Source organism: Vidua chalybeata, chromosome 3 (genome assembly GCF_026979565.1).
Source record: "Vidua chalybeata isolate OUT-0048 chromosome 3, bVidCha1 merged haplotype, whole genome shotgun sequence".
Classification (NCBI taxonomy): Eukaryota; Metazoa; Chordata; class Aves; order Passeriformes; family Viduidae; genus Vidua; species Vidua chalybeata.
The window spans coordinates 107,581,393-107,602,507 of NC_071532.1; the positions used below are offsets into that span (position 1 = coordinate 107,581,393).

The 21,115-nt window shown below is 43.7% G+C and overlaps 4 protein-coding genes across 4 annotated transcripts; all 4 read left to right on the top strand.

The window, feature by feature from the left end:
- Window positions 1-2,151: 2,151 nt before the first annotated feature.
- Window positions 2,152-3,105, top strand: LOC128785830 (taste receptor type 2 member 9-like). The gene has a single exon (XM_053938661.1). The coding sequence runs from the start codon at window positions 2,152-2,154 to the stop codon at window positions 3,103-3,105; it is 954 nt and encodes a 317-aa protein (XP_053794636.1).
- A 3,636-nt stretch (window positions 3,106-6,741) lies between these two features.
- On the top strand, window positions 6,742-7,695 carry LOC128785762 (taste receptor type 2 member 9-like). The gene has a single exon (XM_053938577.1). It carries the CDS (start codon window positions 6,742-6,744, stop codon window positions 7,693-7,695), a length of 954 nt encoding a protein of 317 aa, XP_053794552.1.
- Window positions 7,696-11,883: 4,188 nt separating this feature from the next.
- Window positions 11,884-12,684, top strand: LOC128785239 (taste receptor type 2 member 10-like). The gene is given in 5 exon segments (XM_053937541.1): window positions 11,884-12,111; window positions 12,113-12,227; window positions 12,230-12,359; window positions 12,361-12,607; window positions 12,676-12,684. Coding segments are annotated over 5 exon segments (729 nt in total).
- Window positions 12,685-17,941: 5,257 nt separating this feature from the next.
- On the top strand, window positions 17,942-19,066 carry LOC128786463 (taste receptor type 2 member 9-like). Its single transcript, XM_053939728.1, has one exon. The coding sequence runs from the start codon at window positions 18,116-18,118 to the stop codon at window positions 19,064-19,066; it is 951 nt and encodes a 316-aa protein (XP_053795703.1). The 5' UTR covers window positions 17,942-18,115.
- The last annotated feature ends 2,049 nt before the right edge of the window (window positions 19,067-21,115 follow it).

Here is a 21,115-nt window from a genome sequence, read left to right on the forward strand (position 1 = left end):
TACAGAGATCTTTTCTTGTTTAAAGAAGGGGTCCAGAGCACTAATCCTTCACCTAACATAAATGAATGTTCTTCAACACTTTCTTTTAGGAATGATTGTTGCTGACACCTAAGCAGAACAGGACATACCACTAGTAAAATAAGCATGTCTCAAGATACATCATGTCAAGGCTGTTTTCACAGGTGAGCAAAGAGAGTCAAAACACAGCACCGAGGCCATATTTCCAGATGTTTGGCAGTGGATGTGAGAAAGGAAGCAAAAAAATGAAGCAAAAGCTAAGCTGTCTGAAAAACATTTGGGTTTTAGTACCCTTAACTTTAAAATAACTCAAGAACCTAAAGCAGATGTCTAAAGATAAGTCATTCTGAGGGCATATATTTGTTTTCATAGATATATATAGGGGGTCTCTTGGATGCCTTTTAGGCACTGGCCTAGGCTCTAAGGTCTCCCTGGAGTCCTCTCTTCTCCAGGCTGAACAGCCCCAGCTCTCAGCCTGTCTCCATAGCAGAGGGACTCCAGCACCTGGAGTTTCATTTTGTCCTCCCTGGAGAGCAGTACATGCACATTATTCCATTGGCTGCAGTTCTGTGAAAAACTTGGTGACGGGAAAAGCTGCTTCTCTTCCACTCTGGGAAGTACAGCAGGTGCCTTTTGGTCTCTTACACTACATTGTATGAAGTGCCCAAAACTGCTGTGCATCAGTATTCCCACAGGCAAGGGCAGATCCACCCTGGATTCCTAGACACAGGCACTACCCGGTGTCACTAAATGCAGATAATACCTTTTGTTAATCTGCTTGCACTGGTTTTAACTCCACTATAACACAGATAAACTCAGACACAGAAATGTGGCTGAAATTTATGTCCTTCGTAAAAGCAAGAACAAAAACAAATGTCTCCTGAGCTGGAAAAACTGTCATATCAAACTGGCACCAACCACATTTTTAATAAAAAAATTACCCATCCACCTTCCCAATTTTTAGGTAAGTCTGTTTACCTTTGCAGGGCTTGAAATCAACACAAGACTGAACTTGTCAAAAGCCTCCAGGTTAACAACTTCACCATTCAGATCTGAAATACACAGCAGAGGATAACAACAGTGGTTGCTCTGCTTTTAAAGAATTATAAATATCTGTAATTCTAGATAGAAAGAATGAATAAGTGTACATTAAAAATATGAGCATATATAAAAATATCTGCCTGGATGAAAGAGCAGAAGGCTGTTAGCAAAATTCCCTGACTGGAGTAGTTTTGGCAAAGGTCATAGAGAGATAATATTTTATTAGCTAAACTGATAGTGCTGAAACAAACAAGCAGGCTTTTGGACAATCAGGGCATTGTTCAGGTACCACTGGAAAATTTTATTGCATGTTATAATGTAATCTGAAATGCTGTCAACTTGGAGCTCAGGGCCAGTAAAAGAAGATACAGGACAGATACATTTGATTTTAAAATCAATGTACTATTTATTTTTAGTCCTGTATTATTCAAAACTTAAAATAGTATATAAAATCAGATAGCAACAAGGATAATGCCCTGAACTACTTAGAAAATATCTCCATGTCCTCTTGGCCTGTACTGAACTCAGACTCAGGAAGAGTAGGTAGGAAGAGACAAAACACAAAGGGTAGAGCAGATCAGTATGAATGTTTTTCAGAATAGGATTCCCTGACTTGATTACTCACCTCACTGCCCTGGCTGTGCTTTGCTCAGCGCAAACCCCGCTCTGAGTATTCATCACTGGTGACAAAGGAATAGAAGAACTCAAATCCTGAAGCCTGACATGGATCAAACTCAAAAAAGGGATCAGTCTCAAAATCACAGCACTCTCCACCGCAGAAAAACATCTCTGCTGTTTGTGTCACCCAACACACCCTCCAAAACCAACATTCAAATAGTCAAGAGTGACACTGGCCTCGGGTAAGGGGATACCCAGCACATTTACATCCCTGCACCTGCCCTGCTGCCCACAGCAGCAGCACCAAAATCCCCCCCCCAGCAGCAGCAGCAGCAGCAGCAGCAGCAGCAGCAGCATCTCTATAAAGCTCCTCTTGCCACCCCGGACACTCCACCAACAGCAGCCACTGACCTGCCTCAGGCACTGCTGCCACAGCCCCCTTGGCCAGCACAGCTCTGCTCCCCAGCTCGCAGCATGGAAGCTTCTCCCTCTTCACAGCAATCCAATGTCACTTCATATGGGGCCACAACTGTGGCCATCATCACCCTGGAGGTGTTTGCTGGCATGTGGATAAATGCTTTCATCATCTGTGTGCTTTGTGTTGCCGGAGTCAAAAAGAAAACCCTGAACTCTAATGAGAAGATCTTGCTGCTGCTGGGATGCTCTAGGTTTTGCTGTTTGTGCTTCTCATGGATATATGCCTTTCTCTCAAATGTTTTCCCCTATTGCCTTCTGGTTTATCCCATACTTCAACTCCTTCAAGGTTCTTACAGCTTTTTTAATAGTTCCAACTTGTGGTTTTCTGCCTGTCTTTGTGTTTTTTATTGTATAAAAATTGCCAATTTCAGGAACAGGTTCTTCATCTACCTGAAAGTAAAAATTGACAGGATGGTGCCCTGGCTCTTGTTGGGGTCAGAGATTTTAGCCTTGGCAATGGGCATTGTTATATATGACATCACTAAAACTCTGCAGAGTAGCAACCTCACTTTCACCTCCAAAGGAAATTTTTGGGAAGCAAGATTCACAATGGATAAACATTTCTTCTCATCTTTTTTTCTTGTTGGCTTTGGATATGCTGCTTCATTCATGGCAGTCATCTTTTCTGCTGTTTTCCTTCTCTTTTCTCTCTGGAGACACAAGCACAACATGCAGACAAACTCCATGAAGGACCTCAGCATGGATGCCCACATCAGAGCCATGAAATCTATTCTCTCCTTCTTAGTGATGTACAGCATCAACTTTGTATGTTTGATCTTGACACTAATTTATTCCATGAGGAATGAAAATACCATGACACTTCTTATATCCATATATCTGTGTGCTTATCCAGGTATTCATTCCCTTATTCTGATTTTCAGCAATCCCAAGCTGGAAAAGGCACTGTTGAAGATTCTCTCCTGTGTGAAGTGCAAGTTTTTCATAAAGTAGGAACTGTGATAAAAGCTGCAGCCCATGCAAAATGTTGATCTTTCACTGTAGAAAACAAGAAACTGAATTTCCGATGCAGCTCTCCAGGCAGTGTACATGATACTGATTTTCAGTCTTCAACATCCAAGTTAAGAAAACTTCATTCATATCTATTGAGCTAAGTTATTGTGAGCTAAATACATTATTATTGTATTTGGATTTAGCTAAATCTGTGAGATATATTTTTGTTGTTAACAAAGTCATTTAGCCCTGATGGTAGGAATGATGCCTAAGCCCCTGTGTGGTGAAGGGATTAACGTGGACATGAGAGTCTGCTGGTGGGGGGATGGATCATCAGGCAGAGGCCCTTAACCTCTTCCTGAGCCCAGTGGAGTGATGCTAATTAAGTATTCAGCCTCTGCCCAAGACTTTGCAATCAGAACACTGAGTATCCCTCATCTCCATTGCAGCTGGCTGCCCACCACCATTTACCATGGCAGCAATAAGGTATTTTGACTGCAGCCTCACCTGCACTTCTCCCAAAAGTATAGATTTGGCATTTGAAATCCTCCCTGGCAGAGGATGAGAATGTGACTCCACTGTGCAGACAGGACAACAGGATTGCTTCACTCTCCTCCCCAAGGCAGGGAACACCTCTTTGTTAAGATTTGCTCTTGCGACTGTGTCAGATTGTACCTTGGTGAAATTCTGTTCACAGGCCTGATGGTGAAGTTGAGCTTAATGAATTACCCATTGCACTTCTGTTTTTTCTTTTTTTTTTTTTTTCCTAAATATATTTAGAGCTAATCCAGTGAGTGTATTTATTAGTGGCAATTCTAAATTTGTATTTCTACAATAAAATGCATTATTTGTGATTCTGTGACTCTGAAAGTTCTTATTGAACATGACAAGACTTACGTGTTGAATTTGCCATAATCAGAAATTAAGCTGAGCTGCACCCACACCCTTTGATCTCTGAGAACCAGCAAGAGCTTTATTTTCTGCCAAATTTCTATACTCTTAATGGAACAGAAAAATATCCAACACTGGTACACAAACTGGCTGCAAAAAACGGAATAACAATACTGCCAACCTACCACAAATATTTTCATATTCACTGAATGCAATACATAGGTTTATCTCTATTTTGGTTTAGCTTTCCTTCTGCTGTGGCCCTGTGCTGTGTGATGTATTATGGGCTGTATCACTGTCTGGCAGTGGCTGATAGCCCTGTGTGAACACACTGACCCCTGTCACTCACCAGGGGTGGTCACTGACCCACAAACAGCGAGGCAGGAACGGCCCTGGGGAGCTCAGGGGGTGCAGAGCCCCTTCCCACTCCAGCCCTGTGTGTCCTCTGTGCCCACTGCCTGCAAGGACAGGATTGCCTGCTCTGTGTCACTGCTCTCCTGGCCTGATTTGACCTGGAGATGAGATTGGCTTTTCCCAGTGCACTCTGACTCAGTAAAAGACTTAGCTAACAGGCTTTGCTCTCGATCAGGGAAAAAGCTTGAGGAGTCAGGAGTGGAGGAGACAACTTGTTAAGAGCTGACTGCAGCCCCTATTGGACTTGCCCCTGTGCTGCTGTGGGGGAGAAGGTGGAGGAGCTGGGAATGATGGAGTGAAGTTGAGCCTTGGATGAAAGGGGTGTGGAGGCAGTGCAATCAAGTTTTCTATTTCTTCCTCATTATCCTACAATATTTTCTATATTTAAATAAATTAATTTTCCTGATGTCAAATACATTTCGTCCATGACAGTAACTGGTGAGTGATCTCCCTGCCTTTATCTCAAACCATGAGTTTTTCCATCCTGTTTTTCACTCCTGCCCTGCCTGTGGGTGTGAGAGAAGGAAGAGATGGGTGGAGTTCTGGCAGCTGCCTGAGGTCAACACATTACAGCAGGTGAAACATGAAACAGTGCCAGCATATATAAAACAGAACCTGAATTGGTCAATTCTGTCATCAGCTCAGGTCCAGAGGCAGATCATAAGCATCTCTGCTGGACACATCTCCCCTATGAAAGGCCTTGACAGGAACAGCCACACCTCCTTTCTTCCTCTGCTGCTGCTCATGCACTTCAACCTTTAACCAGTCCCAACCACTTTCACAGGAAAGCCCTGGAAGATCCATCTTATTCCCTACATGCAGTGCAACATCCATCCCTCACAACCTCACATACCACAAGACTCAGCAGAAAAATCCAGCACCTTGCAGATGTTACCACACAAAATATCACAGCCCCAGCAAACCACACAGGGGTCCCTCCTCCCATCCCCTGAAACCCCTGAGAATGTGACACCAGCACAGAATCCCTGTCCTGTGCACCAGCCCCACTCAGCTGGCACTGGAGGGGACAGGGTGTCCATCAGCACAGCCACCCTGCACAGCCCATGGGGACAGATGCAGGATGTGCCCAGCCCAGGGAAGCTGATACAGGAGAGATGTCAGAAGTCAATGAGAGTGGCTGTCCAGTGCTGGCATGGTATGGAAAACTGCTCTGGGTCACATTCCAAGACTTTATGATTGACAAAAATAATGCAATTAGGAGGATGTGATCAGAATATTCATGTAACATACTGTTGGCACTTATATCCCACAGAAAACATGGCCATCATCATTTGGAAGAGAGAAAATGCTGGTGGTTTCTTTCCTGTAGCCATAGATCTCTTTGTTGGGGTTTCATTTTTCCTGGTTCCACCAGAGCATCCGATGAGATCTCCTTGGTTACTGTGGTCCTGATGTGCAAAGCCAAATGTGACAGCTCCTGCACTAACACAAAATGCATGGGCAGTCCATGCCCTACAGAGCTTAACACAACTTGCCTGCTAGAAACCTCGCAGCTTTCATGGTCTAAATTCATTTGGAAGCTTTAGGGCACTGCAGTGTGGGGGAAATCCAGCATGGTGCCATCTTTAAAAGCCTTCACTTTCCCAGCAGAGGAGATTGGAATCCTGGCACAGGGAATTGTACTGATTTTTATCCTTTTCCTCCATATGCTCCAAATTAAACCTGTAAAAATTCCAGCTTTACTTTATGAGTCTCCCATCACCTGCCACCACTATGTGGCCCTTCACTTACTCTTAATGGAATGCCATTGGTAAAACAAACATGGATTTCAATGCCTGTGAAGGATCAAAATAAACTCCACTTTTCCAGCAACTAGGTTGAACGTTGCAGCACCCAGACTCTCAGACTAAGAAGGACAGTGAGTCCCCTGACCTGCTGAACACAGCCAGGGCTCTGCATGATCATCATAGGTAAAGAAGGGACAGAAGAACCCAGATCCTGAAGCCTGACATGGATCAAACAGGGATCAGTCTCAAAATCACAACACTCTCCACTGCAGAAACACATCTCCGCTGTTTGTGTCACCCAACACACCCTCCAAAACCAACATTCAAATAGTCAAGAGTGACACTGGCCTCGGGTAAGGGGATACCCAGCACATTTACATCCCTGCACCTGCCCTGCTGCCCACAGCAGCAGCACCAAAATTCCCCCCCCCAGCAGCAGCAGCAGCAGCAGCAGCAGCAGCAGCATCTCTATAAAGCTCCTCTTGCCACCCCGGACACTCCACCAACAGCAGCCACTGACCTGCCTCAGGCACTGCTGCCACAGCCCCCTTGGCCAGCACAGCTCTGCTCCCCAGCTCGCAGCATGGAAGCTTCTCCCTCTTCACAGCAATCCAATGTCACTTCATATGGGGCCACAACTGTGGCCATCATCACCCTGGAGGTGTTTGCTGGCATGTGGATAAATGCTTTCATCATCTGTGTGCTTTGTGTTGCCGGAGTCAAAAAGAAAACCCTGAACTCTAATGAGAAGATCTTGCTGCTGCTGGGATGCTCTAGGTTTTGCTGTTTGTGCTTCTCATGGATATATGCCTTTCTCTCAAATGTTTTCCCCTATTGCCTTCTGGTTTATCCCATACTTCAACTCCTTCAAGGTTCTTACAGCTTTTTTAATAGTTCCAACTTGTGGTTTTCTGCCTGTCTTTGTGTTTTTTATTGTATAAAAATTGCCAATTTCAGGAACAGGTTCTTCATCTACCTGAAAGTAAAAATTGACAAGAGTGTGCCATGGCTTCTGTTGGGGTCCGTGATCTTCTCTCTGATTATTGGAATTCTTGTCTACAACACTATTGATAAAGTTGTCTGTAAAACCTTCAATTTTACCTGCCAAGAAAGACTTTGGAAAGCAACTAATGGAATAGAGGAACATTTTTTCCCTATTTATTTTCTCACTGGCTTTTTACATACCACTGCATTCATGGCAGTCATCTTTTCTGCTGTTTTCCTTCTCTTTTCTCTCTGGAGACACAAGCACAACATGCAGACAAACTCCATGAAGGACCTCAGCAAGGATGCCCACACCAGAGCCATGAAATCTATTCTCTCTTTCTTAGTGATGTACAGCATCAACTTTATGTTTTTGATCCTGACTCTAATTTATTCACTTAAGCACCAAAATCATGTGATATTTCTTGGTGACTTAATTCAATATGCTTATCCAGGTGTTCATTCTCTTATTCTGATTTTCAGCAATCCTAAGCTGGAAAAGACACTGATCAAGATTCTCTCCTGTGTGAAGTGCAAGCTTTGCATAAGGTAGAAACTGGAAAAAATGCTGGAGCTCATGCAAAATATCTTTAGAGAAAATAAGGTCAATTAATTTTCATTGCAGCTCTCCAGGCAGTATAGATTGTAGAGAAGTTCAGCTTAGATGTTAAGAATATACATTTCAAATTCTTAAAACTAATATTATTATGAGGCAAATGAATTTATATTTGCATTTAATTAAAACAGCTCTTGGAGTTAAATTATTCTCAGTAGCAAAGTCATTTAGACCTTGTACAGGCACTGGATGCAAAAGGACAATAATCATACTGCAAACCTGCCTCAAACATTTTGATTTTCACTGATTGAATTGACTGAATGAAACAACAACTTTATCTATTTTGGTTTAGCTTTCCTTCTGCTGTGGCCCTGTGCTGTGTGATGTATTATGGGCTGTATCACTGTCTGGCAGTGGCTGATAGCCCTGTGTGAACACACTGACCCCTGTCACTCACCAGGGGTGGTCACTGACCCACAAACAGCGAGGCAGGAACGGCCCTGGGGAGCTCAGGGGGTGCAGAGCCCCTTCCCACTCCAGCCCTGTGTGTCCTCTGTGCCCACTGCCTGCAAGGACAGGATTGCCTGCTCTGTGTCACTGCTCTCCTGGCCTGACCTGGTGATGAGATTGGCTTTTCCCAGTGCACTCTGCCTCAGTTACAGCCCCAGGAAGGTGGGTTTTGTGCAAGGTTCAGCGTGGAATGAAGCCACAGCTTTATCTTGCAGTGACCCACAGGCAGATGTATGGGGTGCCTGGGCCAGGAGCTGCAGCTGGGGGCCTGTGGGGTCTCAATCTGGTGAGATTCCATGCTGGGAAATGCCAATTCCAGGCACTCCAATGGACCCACCACGGGACACCGCTCATCTCATCAGCAACCGTTGTGGCTCCTCTGGGAAAGGAGAAGTCCTGAAGGACTGCAGACCATGGGGGGGAGCCAGGCTGGAGCAGAAGACTGAAGCAGAGAACTTTTTATGAATTGACTACAGCACCCATTCCCTGTCCTCCTGAGGAGAGGAGGTGGTAGAGAATCTCTGAATGAGTTAAATTGATCCTGAGATTACTGGGGGGTGAAGATAAAATATTCTAGTTTAATGCATGTTCTACATCATCTTAGTCTATTTTCAATAGACCATAAATTAAACTGATTTTCCCTGTGTCGAGTCTGTTTTGTCTGTGAGAACAATTGGTGAGTGATTCCCCTGTCTTTATCTTGACTCATGAGCAGTTCCGTCTTATTTGCCACCCCTGTCCTATTTCAGAGTGAGAGTGAAGGAGTGACTGAGTGGGGCTCTGAGAGCTGCCCAAGGTCAACTCACCATGACAGGGCCTGCAAATGTGAAATAGTTCCAGTGTGGAGGAATACATTCAGTGCAGCCAGCTCAGGGAGCAGCTGCAATGGGAGCTGCAGGTTGTGGGGAAGTGCTGGAGGCCCAAGCATGGTGCCAAGCCTTGCACAGCAAAGGGCACAGGGACCTGTGGCACCAGCCAGGTGACTGGACACTTAAGACACTCCAATCATCACGTGCATGGACAGGAAGGACACAAAATCCCAGGGATCCAATGGTTTGGGTTACCTCCTCAGAGGCACCCAGATTGAGCTGCTTCTGTGTTACTGTGCCATGATTAAAGTGCTTTAAAGATCCGGAAGCCTGAGACTCCACTATGGGAAACCCAGTGCCAAGCTGGTGAGGAAACCTGGTCTGGCTCTGAGTGTGGTGTGTGTAGGGAGTGGAGTGGGGCAGCTGCCCACGGTGAAGGGGCTTTGGTACCCGCAGTGACAGTCTCTGGTGGTGGGGTGTGACTGTCAGAGGGTCTCCTGGGTGGTGAGACAGGAAAGTTTCCTTCACACCAGCATGAACAGAACAGCAGAGCAGAACCTGAACTGGTCATTTATTTTACCAGCTCAGGCTCAGACGGTTGTTTTACCTCATGCCCAGTGCCAGGTGTGCATTTCTCATCTCACCTTCAAAAAGCTTCCTTCCTGCTTCTGAACTGAGAGATACAACCATTTAGGCCAGAGCAACCTCTCAACCACTGCAGTATCTCTTTTTCCAAAGGCCATACATTCTATCAGGCTGCCTCACCAAACTACCCAACTCTCCTTAAATAGCAACAGCCCAGAAACAAGGAAACAAATAATTAATGCCACTTTATAACATGCCAATCCACCTTCTGGAGCTAAGAAAGATATGGAGTTGAATTAATATTTCCATAACAAGTTCATAACACCTGCCCTGAGGAGATTTCACTTTGTTTTCCAGGATTGTATCCTGAAACAATTGTGGCCTTCTGGGCATTGAAGTCCAGTTATGGATGGAATAGATTTGCTCAGAAGAAACTGGGCAACCAATAGCCTAATCAGTTACCTAACCAAGGCTAATCCTCTGGGATTTCTTATAATAAAGAAGGATTCTGGAGAGGGAAGATGTTCAGCCTAAACCAAGCTCAGATGGAAGCAATGCAGTCTCTGTGCAATGTCTCTCAGATCACAATACAGCTGTGTGTCCCTCCATATGCATAAAATCAGCACTCTGATGCATTTTGAGATGCACGAGGGCATCCAAAAAATTCACATAATCTGGTAGATACAATGTCCTGGAGAGTCTTTCCCATTCTTGAGGGTGCCAGAGGACATGGATTTGAACAAAAACCAGACTCCTGTCTTTTGAGCACCGGAACCATATTTTCTTGATCTGAGAACCCAGCGCTAGAGATTCTGATTTATATAGACCTTTACTTTCTTTAAGGTACCAGATTGCTCACACAGAGCTGATTCCAAGCCACAGCCACGGTGCGACCCTGCTATTGTATAATTTTGTCCCGGTTCTGACCAGGACAGGGTTCATTTTTGCCAGGGTTAATTTTTTTGTTAATTTTTTTATCATCTCCAGGTAGATGATACAGATGTTCAGGAGAGGGTTCAGTTCAGAAGATACAGTAGCCAGGAAAGGGCAGGGCCAGCACTCAGGGGTGATTCTATGCCACCTCATTGACAGGAGGCAAGGGAAAGGCTTGGTCTTTCTGACAGGGATCAGTCTCAAAATCACAGCACTCTCCACTGCAGAAAAACGTCTCCGCTGTTTGTGTCACCCAACACACCCTCCAAAACCAACATTCAAATAGTCAAGAGTGACACTGGCCCCAGGTAAGGGGATACCCAGCACATTTACATCCCTGCACCTGCCCTGCTGCCCACAGCAGCAGCACCAAAATCCCCCCCAGCAGCAGCAGCAGCAGCAGCAGCAGCAGCAGCATCTCTATAAAGCTCCTCTTGCCACCCCTGACACTCCACCAACAGCAGCCACTGACCTGCCTCAGGCACTGCTGCCACAGCCCGCTTGGCCAGCACAGCTCTGCTCCCCAGCTCGCAGCATGGAAGCTTCTCCCTCTTCACAGCAATCCAATGTCACTTCATATGGGGCCACAACTGTGGCCATCATCACTATCTTGGTTTGAAAAGACAGGAGTCTGCTAAGGAAGGCAGGAGCCTACCTTCAAATGGAAAATGTAAACCCCCTCCCTCTGAATTATTATAATTTTGAAATTAAGGGGCTCTCAGGCAAAGATATGAGAATGGGAATAACAGTTCTCTACTAGAAAAATTAAAAATACAAATGGAATGGTACAAAAAAAAAAAAAAAAACTACTCAGAGAGTCAGAACACGACCTGACACCTTGTGGGTCAGGGTGGTGGCAGCAGTCCCATTAAAGGTGGCTGCAGCCCTCCTGCAGTGACAGCTGTGGTTCTGTTGAAGCAGTGATCCTGTTGAGTTTTCCTCTGAAGGTGCAGTGGTGGTGTAGATGGGCCTGGTCTTCCTCTGGGAATCCAGTGGAGAAGAAAGCTGCTCCTCTGGGAATCCAGTGGGAAAAGGCTGCTGTGGTGTTGCAAGTGTCAGATTATATCCAGGTAGGAATGCTTGGCTCCTCCCCCTGGATAGAACATCTCCCAGTGGGATGATGTAATATTATCAGTCATGCAGTGACACTCGCTGGCCCATGAACAGAAGATATTTCCCCTGAGGGAGGATTGGTCTTGGAAGAAATAAAGAAAACTGGCCCACTTGGTTTTAACAGATGGCCCAATTAACAGAAGAAAACTGTCCCACCTTTAACAGATGACAATAGAATACAAACCCCCAGCCACATCTTGCACCTAAGACAATCACCATCCAGGCATTTGCTGGCATGTGGATCAATGCTTTCCTTGTTTCTGTGCTTTGCATTGGCTGGGTCAAAAAGAAAATCCTGAACTCTAATGAGAAGATCTTGCTGCTACTGGGATGTTGCAGGTTTTGGTATTTATGCATCTCATGGGTATATTATTTTCTTTTAATAATACATCCCAATCACTTTTGTGTTCCTCTCCTACTTGAATCTCTTGCAGGTTTTCAAACCTTTTTTATTGTTCAAACATATGGGTTTTAGCCTGTCTTTGCATGTTTTTTATTGTATAAAAATTGCCAATTTCAGGAACAGGTTCTTCATCTACCTGGAAGTAAAAATTGACAAGATTGTGCCATGGCTCATGTTGAATCTGTGCTTTTGGCCTTTATTTTCAGCATTCATGTCTACCACATCTCTAATGAAACACAGTGTAGCAATCACAATTACAGCAGTGAACGATATTATCTGAAACACATTATCAGAGTGGATGAATATTTACAGCCTATTTTTTGTCATAGGATTTGTGTTTTCCACTTCATTAACAGCAGTTGTCTTTTTTGCTGTTTTCCTTCTCTTTTCTCTCTGGAGACACAAGCGCAAGATGCAGACAAACTCCATGAAATACCTCAGCATGGATGCCCACATCAAAGCAATGAAATCAATTCTCTCCTTCTTAGTGATGTACAGCATCAACTTTATAATTTTTATTTTGACACTGATTTATGCAAGGAAGAAAGAAAATCATGTGGCTTTTCTTATTTTTACATTTCTGTATGCTTTTCCATGTGTTCATTCCCTTATTCTGATTTTCAGCAATCCTAAGCTGGAAAAGACACTGATAAGGATTCTATCCTGTGTCAAGTACAAGTTTTGCATAAGGTAGAAACTGTAACATATGCTGGAGCCCACACAAAATCTTGATATTTCACTGTAAAACAAAAGTCAATTTATCTCTAATGCAACTCTCTAGGCAGTGTAGATGATACAGTATTCTCTCTTTACCACCAAAGTTAAGAATAAATCATTCAAATTCTTTGAATCAAATCAGTATTACTTAGATTATTGGTAGCAGTTGATTTAGCTAATTCATTCAGGTAATTCTCAGAGTTCAATTCTTGTCAACAACACATTCATTTAGATGCAGTGCATGGGCTGGATGCAAAGGGGCAATAAGAGTACTGCAAACCTTCCTCAAACGCTTTGGCATTTGTTGATTGAAAAATGACTGTACTCAGCATCAGGTTTATTTGTGTTTGGGTTTACATTTCTTTCTGTTGCATCTCTGTTTTTTGCAATATTACTACTTGTAACACTGGGTGGGGTGGGTGCAACTTGAAAGACTGCATCCTATGGCGACCCCATGTCAGAGCTGTCTGATCTTGAAGGACTGCAGCCCACAGATGGGATCCACACTTGAGCATGGAAGAAAGTGAGGACGCAGGTGTGGAATACTTTTTATGGACTGACTGCAACCCTCATTCCCCGTCCCCCCATGCCACTGTGGCAGAGGAGGTGGAGAAGCCAGGAATGAAAGAGCAAATTTTGATTTGTGAAGATGAAGAGGGGAAGGCAAAGGGTTCTAGTTTTGTGTTTGTTGCTCATTATGCTACTCTATTATCAATAGCCAATAAACTAAATTCATTTTTCTCAACTCGAGTCTGTTTTCTCCATGAGAGTAACACCTTCTATTCTCCCCCTGGCCTATTGCAGAACAAGAATAAAGGAGCAGCTGGGTGGGGGCTTGGCACGCGCCCAAGCTCAACAAACCCCAGCACATTCTCTGAACATGGAATAATTCCAGCATGAACAGAGCAGAATCTGGTTTGTTCATTTCTGTCACTAGCTTGGGCACAGAGGGACATCTTATCCTATGCCTGGTGCCAGTGGTGCATTTTCCACCCATTCTTGGCAGGGTTTGTTTGGCTTCCTGTTCTCCCAGGAGGAAAGTATCTGCCAGGGGTGGCAACCAAATATCTGAGGCCTCTCTCAGACAAGGGAGGAGCTAAAGCCCAGGATCTTCTAGACACAACATTCCCTCAGGAGAGACATAAAAGGGACTGGAGGCACTGCTAAAAACAAGGCAGTGCTCCGACATTCTTGGAAGTCACAGAGACATGAAAGAAGTGATGAGCACCTGTTCCCTTTTGCTGGGCCAGGAATGGGAGTTACAGCCTGTTCAACCCATGTGTCCTGAGAAAGCCCAACATCAATGTCTCACCTTCAGCCAGAAGAAGCAACTACAGGCCTGTTACAAATGAGTGTTTGAGATCGCTTCAAAAATCTCTGGCATGGGTATCTGGGTAAAAACCAGATTTAATAAGAAGCAAGAACATGATGAAATTTGTTGGCAAGATTCACTCTACCACTTACTACATAGTTAAGGCACACCAAGGGTAAAAAAACAGGAAAAAAAAATCCCATAAATCAAAACAGAAATGAACTGAGGACTATCTCTGTGTGTGTGTGTGTGTGTGTGTGTGTGTGTGTGTGTGTGTGTGTGTGTTGGTGTGGCAGCAGCTCTCTGGCCACAGAGAGCAGGCACAGACTTTCCCAGTCATTTTCCTGGGGAAGGCTGTGAGAAGATCAGAGAAAAGAATGAGAAACAATTCTTGTCTCCACTTGTTGCACCTGCTGTTGTGTGCATGTGGAATGTGTCATGGAGATTTGTTTACCAAAGGGTGATTTCTTAATTGGACACTGGATGGTGTTTGGATGGATTGACCAATTAGGTCAAAGCTGTATCAGACTGGCTGGAAGGGTTACTGAATTTCTTAATAAATGTAGTATAATATAGTATAGGAGGATATAATAAAGCAATTGATCAGCCTTCTGCAATCATGGAGTCAGTGCTAATTATTACCTGGCTGGGGACCTGTGGCAACATTTCGGTATGTGCAACAAAATGATAGAAAAGGCAAAGATAAAAAGGAATACGGCCTCAAAGCTTAACAGCACTCAAAAGTACTTTATTTTCATCTTAAATTTAACAATTTAGCAAAGGAATAACACTTAACAGCATTTAACTTAGCTTTTAGCTTATGTTAAACTTATTTACAGGCCTAACTTACATAAATATCTACGATACTTAAACATCTAAGAGAGCAGCATGTCTCCCATATTTATCAAAGCTTATTCACATGTGTATGCACACAGACTTGCAGAGTCAGTGCAAGGTATGTGTGAAAAATTCCCCTCAAAGGCAGTGAAATATTCACTTTGGATGTCTTTACATCTCCTCATCAGGCCAAGGGTTAAGCCTCGAGGAGTGTGGGGATCGGCCCAGGATCAGTTATTGTTCGGGGTTTCTCTGAGTACAGCAAACTTGAGAGTTCCCAGCTATGTGAGGCCCCACTGGTCACAGCACACTAGGGTCCAGGAGAGCTCAAAGGGACTAATTTTGGACCCTCATTTTTGTTTATAGGGCTGCAAGGAAGTGGGCTTTAGTCATAGCAATGTTTCATCCCGGCTGCACTTCAGTTCGACACTCTTTCTTTAAAAGTATGAGAACCAGGATGTTATGTCATTCAGGCAAAAAAAAGTGATTTCATAGGCTGTTCATTAAAAAACCCAGGATCTCATTAGACAGCAGCATTTCCTGGGAGCAGACAATAGTTCTGGTAAGTTCAAAAGGAGCTGGGCCCAGGTGCTGCTCATCAAGGCCAACGCCTAACAAGCATTTCTCAGATCACAGCCTGAAAAGGGGAGGGGGAAGCACCACCCTAACCCCACTACCAAAAAAAGAGAGGCACCATCACAGTCTACCAAAGAGACACAACACACTACTGCTTCCCCTTTTTAGTTCCATTTTTCTTTTGAGCAGAGGTTGTGCAGTTCTCCAGAAAACATGGCAGGTTTCTCTCAAGCTCTTCTTTTTAGAGTTCCCAGTCTTCATCTCTCTGGTCTAAGGGGGATTCCTCTTACTGGGACTTTCCTGTGGCAGTTCCTGCTCTCCACCTGTACGGCACAGTCCAGCAGAGACACAGCTGCACTCACAGGGGCCCATCTACAGGGTCAGGGCTTGTGTCTCAGTCTGGTCGAAACCCTGATTCCACCAACACTTGAGAAAACACCACAGTGTGCCCAGCGTGCCCAACCTCCCCTCCCAGGGAGCCCCCTGGGCCCCAGCACTGCCTGGATCCAGACATGGGCATTCCATGTATAAATCTTGCCTGAGAGAAGACAAACCCTTTCCTCCTCCTGCTGGGCTCTGATTTTGTAGGCACTCAGGGTTTACAGAGCTCTCTCCACAAGACCATCCAATATCAGGAAAAATCCTTTTTTTTTTCTTTTTTTTTATACAGCAGCTCTGTCCCATCAGTGCAATGCTGCCCTGGCTGAGAGCGTGGAGCAAAGTCAGAGGTTTGACACAGATGCGCTGCTGCACCATGTCAGGTTTATATACATTTTTTATTTTTGTGAATTTAAAATAGTGCCAAAAATAGATGAAAACCAGAAAGGAGGATGCTCTGAACTATTTTACTCTGAAAATATCTGCATTTCCTCCCTGCTTGTACTGAGCTGCGACTGTTAAGAAGACATAAGGCAGGAAGGGTGCAGGAGATCAGCATGCATGTTCTTGAGATTAGCATTTCCTGACTTTGTGATCTGAAGATCTCAGCCAGATTCACTGATACCAGTTCAATCTGCTACTCCTCAGCATCTGGGTTATCACTGGGGCACATTGGGAACATCTGCTGTGGCAGAGCTGCACTGTTTGGGCTGGCCAGCAGTAACACAGCCATTAATGCAGTAAAACTCAATAAAAATTGTACATAAGCCACCTGGAGATCTGGAAAAAAAAACAGGCTTTATCTAAGGCAAGCCATACAACAAAAAATCTTATTTCCCCAGGTGTCACCTGGGACAGGGGCAATGGGAAATTTCCCTCTGTGGGAACTGTTTCTCAGATCATTGCTCTCCAGTTGTTAAGGACATAAACACTGTGCATTAGAGTTGATACACAGCTGTAATGGAATGGGCCAGAACCTAGGTAACCATTCACCTAAATAGCTAACTAACTAAGGCTAATCATCTGGGATTCCCCATGTCATAAAGGGAGAAAGAAACAGATTCTGGAGAGGAAAGAGGCTTGGCCTGAACAAGCACAGATGGTACCAATTTATTATCTGTGACTCAGATCCCAGTAAAGCTGTGTGTCCATCCAGATGCATAAAAACAGGAGTCTTGTGTCATTTGAATTGCACAAGGGCATCCAAAATATGCACATGGGTGGGAGATACAAAGTGTTGGATAATCTTTCCCCTTCTCAAAATGTAATGGAGGGGGTGTATTTGAACCAGCAGAAAATACATGTGTTTTAAGCACCTGATCCATATATCCATACTTGAAAATCCAGTATTGGAGACTGAGTTTATAGCATTATTTTTCTAAGGTGAAATATTCCCCACAAAGAGTTGAGGCCAGGTCTCAACCATGGTATTGTGTTGCAATTTACTTTAATTTAATTTAATGAATTAAAATTTTCATTTAATATCTCTGTACACAGTCTCAGCACAGACAGTTCATATTCATAATCTTGTTGTAATAGAAGTAACTTCCATATGTATCACAAACATATGAGAAGAAGAAAGAAGGAAAAGAGAAAGAAAAGAAAAGAAAAGAAAAGAAAAGAAAAGAAAAGAAAAGAAAAGAAAAGAAAAGAAAGAAAAGAAAGAAAGAAAGAAAGAAAGAAAGAAAGAAAGAAAGAAAGAAAGAAAGAAAGAAAATTGATAAATAAGGAAAGAAATGCCCTATCCTATACTATGTTTTTATTCTATCAGCAAAGCCAGAGAGGAAAGATGCAGCAAAGCATAAAGCAGAAAACAGGAATATCAGGAAAGAAAAATTCTCTCAAGGCAATGCTCTGGGACATTAAATGGGACATAGTAGGTGACAAAGGAATAGAAGAACCCAGATCCTGAAGCCTGACATGGATCAAACAGGGATCAGTCTCAAAATCACAGCACTCTCCACCACAGAAAAACATCTCCGCTGTTTGTGTCACCCAACACACCCTCCAAAACCAACATTCAAATAGTCAAGAGTGACACTGGCCTCAGGTAAGGGGATACCCAGCACATTTACATCCCTGCACCTGCCCTGCTGCCCACAGCAGCAGCAGCAGCAGCAGCAGCATCTCTATAAAGCTCCTCTTGCCACCCCGGACACTCCACCAACAGCAGCCACTGACCTGCCTCAGGCACTGCTGCCACAGCCCCCTTGGCCAGCACAGCTCTGCTCCCCAGCTCGCAGCATGGAAGCTTCTCCCTCTTCACAGCAATCCAATGTCACTTCATATGGGGCCACAACTGTGGCCATCATCACTCTGGAGGCGTTTGCTGGCATGTGGATAAATGCCTTCCTTGTTTGTGTGATTTGCATTGCCTGGGTCAAAAAGAAAACCTTGAACTCTAATGAGAAGATCTTGCTGCTGCTGGGATGCTCCAGGTTTTGCTATTTGTGCATCACATGGGTATGTTGGTCCCTTTCAATAGCTTATCCCAATTATCTTTATGTTCAACCCACATTTCAACTCATTATATTTTTTCAAAGCTTTTTTACTTGCTCCAACTTATGGGTTTCAGCCTGTCTTTGTGTTTTTTATTGTATAAAAATTGCCAATTTCAGGAACAGGTTGTTCATCTACCTGAAAGTAAAAACAGACAGGATTGTGCCCTGGCTTTTGTTGGCATCATTGCTGTCAGCCTTGGCTATCAGCATCATTGCCTACGACATGGCTGTTACAAAGCTCAGTAACAGCCGCAATTCCACCAGGCAAGGAAATTTTTCAAAAGTGAGTGGCGAAATGGCTGAAAATTTTTTCCAGACGTTCTTTATCTATGGCTTTGGATTTGTCACTTCTTTCATACCAGTCATCTGTTCTGCCCTTCTTCTCTTTTGCCTTTGGAGACACAAATGCAAGATGCAGAAAAACTTCATGAACAGCCTCAGCATGGATGCCCACATCAAAGCAATGAAATCAATTCTCTCCTTTTTTATAATGTATAGTATTAACTTTATATTTTTGATCCTGTCAGTAATTAATTCAACAAAGGGAGAAAATTATGTGGCATTTCTTAGTTTACTATTTCTGTGTGCTTTTCCAGGTGTTCATTCCCTTATTCTGATTTTCAGCAATCCTAAGCTGGAAAAGACACTGATAAGGGTTCTATGCTGTGTGAAGTGCAAGCTTTGCATAAGGTAGAAACTGTAACATATGCTGGAGCCCACACAAAATCTTGATATTTCACTGTAAGACAAAAGTCAATTTATCTCTAATGCAACTCTCTGGGCAGTGTAGATGATACAGATGTTCTCTCTTTACCACCAAAGTTAAGAATAAATCATTCAAATTCTTTGAATCAAGTTAGTATTACTTAGATTATTGGTAGCAGTTGATTTAGCTAATTCATTCAGGTAATTCTCAGAGTTCAATTCTTGTCAACAACACATTCATTTAGATGCAGTGCATGGGCTGGATGCAAAGGGGCAATAAGAGTACTGCAAACCTTCCTCAAACGCTTTGGCATTTGTTGATTGAAAAATGACTGTACTCAGCATCAGGTTTATTTGTGTTTGGGTTTACATTTCTTTCTGCTGTATCTCTGTTTTTTGCAATATTACCACTTGTAACACTGGGTGGGGTGGCTGTACCTTGAAGAACTGCAGTCTGAAGAGCACCCATATTGGAGACATCTGATCCTGAAGGACTGCAGCCCACAGCTGGGGTCCACATTCTAGCAGGTGAAAGAGCGTGAAGAGGAAGGAATGGAAAAGAAAACTTTTTATGGACTGACTGCAACCCCTATTCAACTGCACCTTGTTGGGGAGGAGGTGGAGAAGCTGGGAATGAAAGAATGAATTTTGAGCTGTGATGAAGAAGGGTGGAAGGGATTGTGCCATAATTTTGTGCTTGTTCCTCACCATCCTACTCTATATTCAAACAGCAATAAATTAAATTATTTTTTTGAAATGTGAGTCTGTTTTCTCCATGGCAGTAACTGGTGGGTGATCTCCCTGTCCTTATCTCAACCCATGAGCTTTTCCTTCTTCTATTTTCCGTCTTGACCTGTTGCAGAGCAAGAGTGAAGAAGAGGCCAGGTGGAGGGTCTGGCAGGTATCCAAGTTTAATAATCCACAGCAGGTCATGTAAATATTAAATAACTCCAACATCAACTGAACAGAATCCAACTGTTCATTTCTTTCACCAGCTCTGGCTCAGAGGGACAATTTACTGCCTGCTCAGTGACAGGCATGCATTTTTCATATTATAACCTTCAAAAAGATTTGCTCCTGTTCATGAAAAGAGAGAAACAACCCTTTAAACCAGAGTAACATCCTAATCACTACAATATTTCCTTTTCCCAAGACCACACATTCTCCACAGGGGGTGGTAGGTACAAAGTCTTGGTGAATCTCTCCCCTTCTCCAATGACACTGGAGGGGATGGCTTTGAAACAAAAGCAGACCCTGTGTTTTAAAGAGCCAATCCACACATTCCATGCATTGAAAACATGGTATTTGAGACTATGATATTATATATTTTGTTTTCATGGGGCCAGATTCTCCATGCAGAGCTGAGCCCAAAATTCAGCCATGGTGTGGTCCTGCACAGTCCCAGCACAGACAGTTCAACTACACAACAGTTGTGATAGAAATAACTTCTATTCACAAAGATGTGGAGAAAAGAAGAAGCAAGCAAGCAAGCAAACAAATAAGGGAAAAACCCAACAACCCCACAAAGTGTTTTCTATTCATTCAGCAAAAGAAGAGGAAACTCACATCAAAACTGAAAGCAGAGAACAGATACTATCAGGAAATAAAAAATTCCCTCAAGGCAATACTCTGCCCATCATAAATGTAAAAAATAACAAAGGAAATAACATTTAAAAGTGAATGCAATAAAAAATTAAATGGGACATAGTAGGTGACAAAGGAATAGAAGAACCCAGATCCTGAAGCCTGACATGGATCAAACAGGGATCAGTCTCAAAATCACAACACTCTCCACCACAGAAAAACGTCTCCGCTGTTTGTGTCACCCAACACACCCTCCAAAACCAACATTCAAATAGTCAAGAGTGACACTGGCCCCAGGTAAGGGGATACCCAGCACATTTACATCCCTGCACCTGCCCTGCTGCCCACAGCAGCAGCACCAAAATCCCCCCCAGCAGCAGCAGCAGCAGCAGCAGCAGCAGCATCTCTATAAAGCTCCTCTTGCCATCCCGGACACTCCACCAACAGCAGCCAC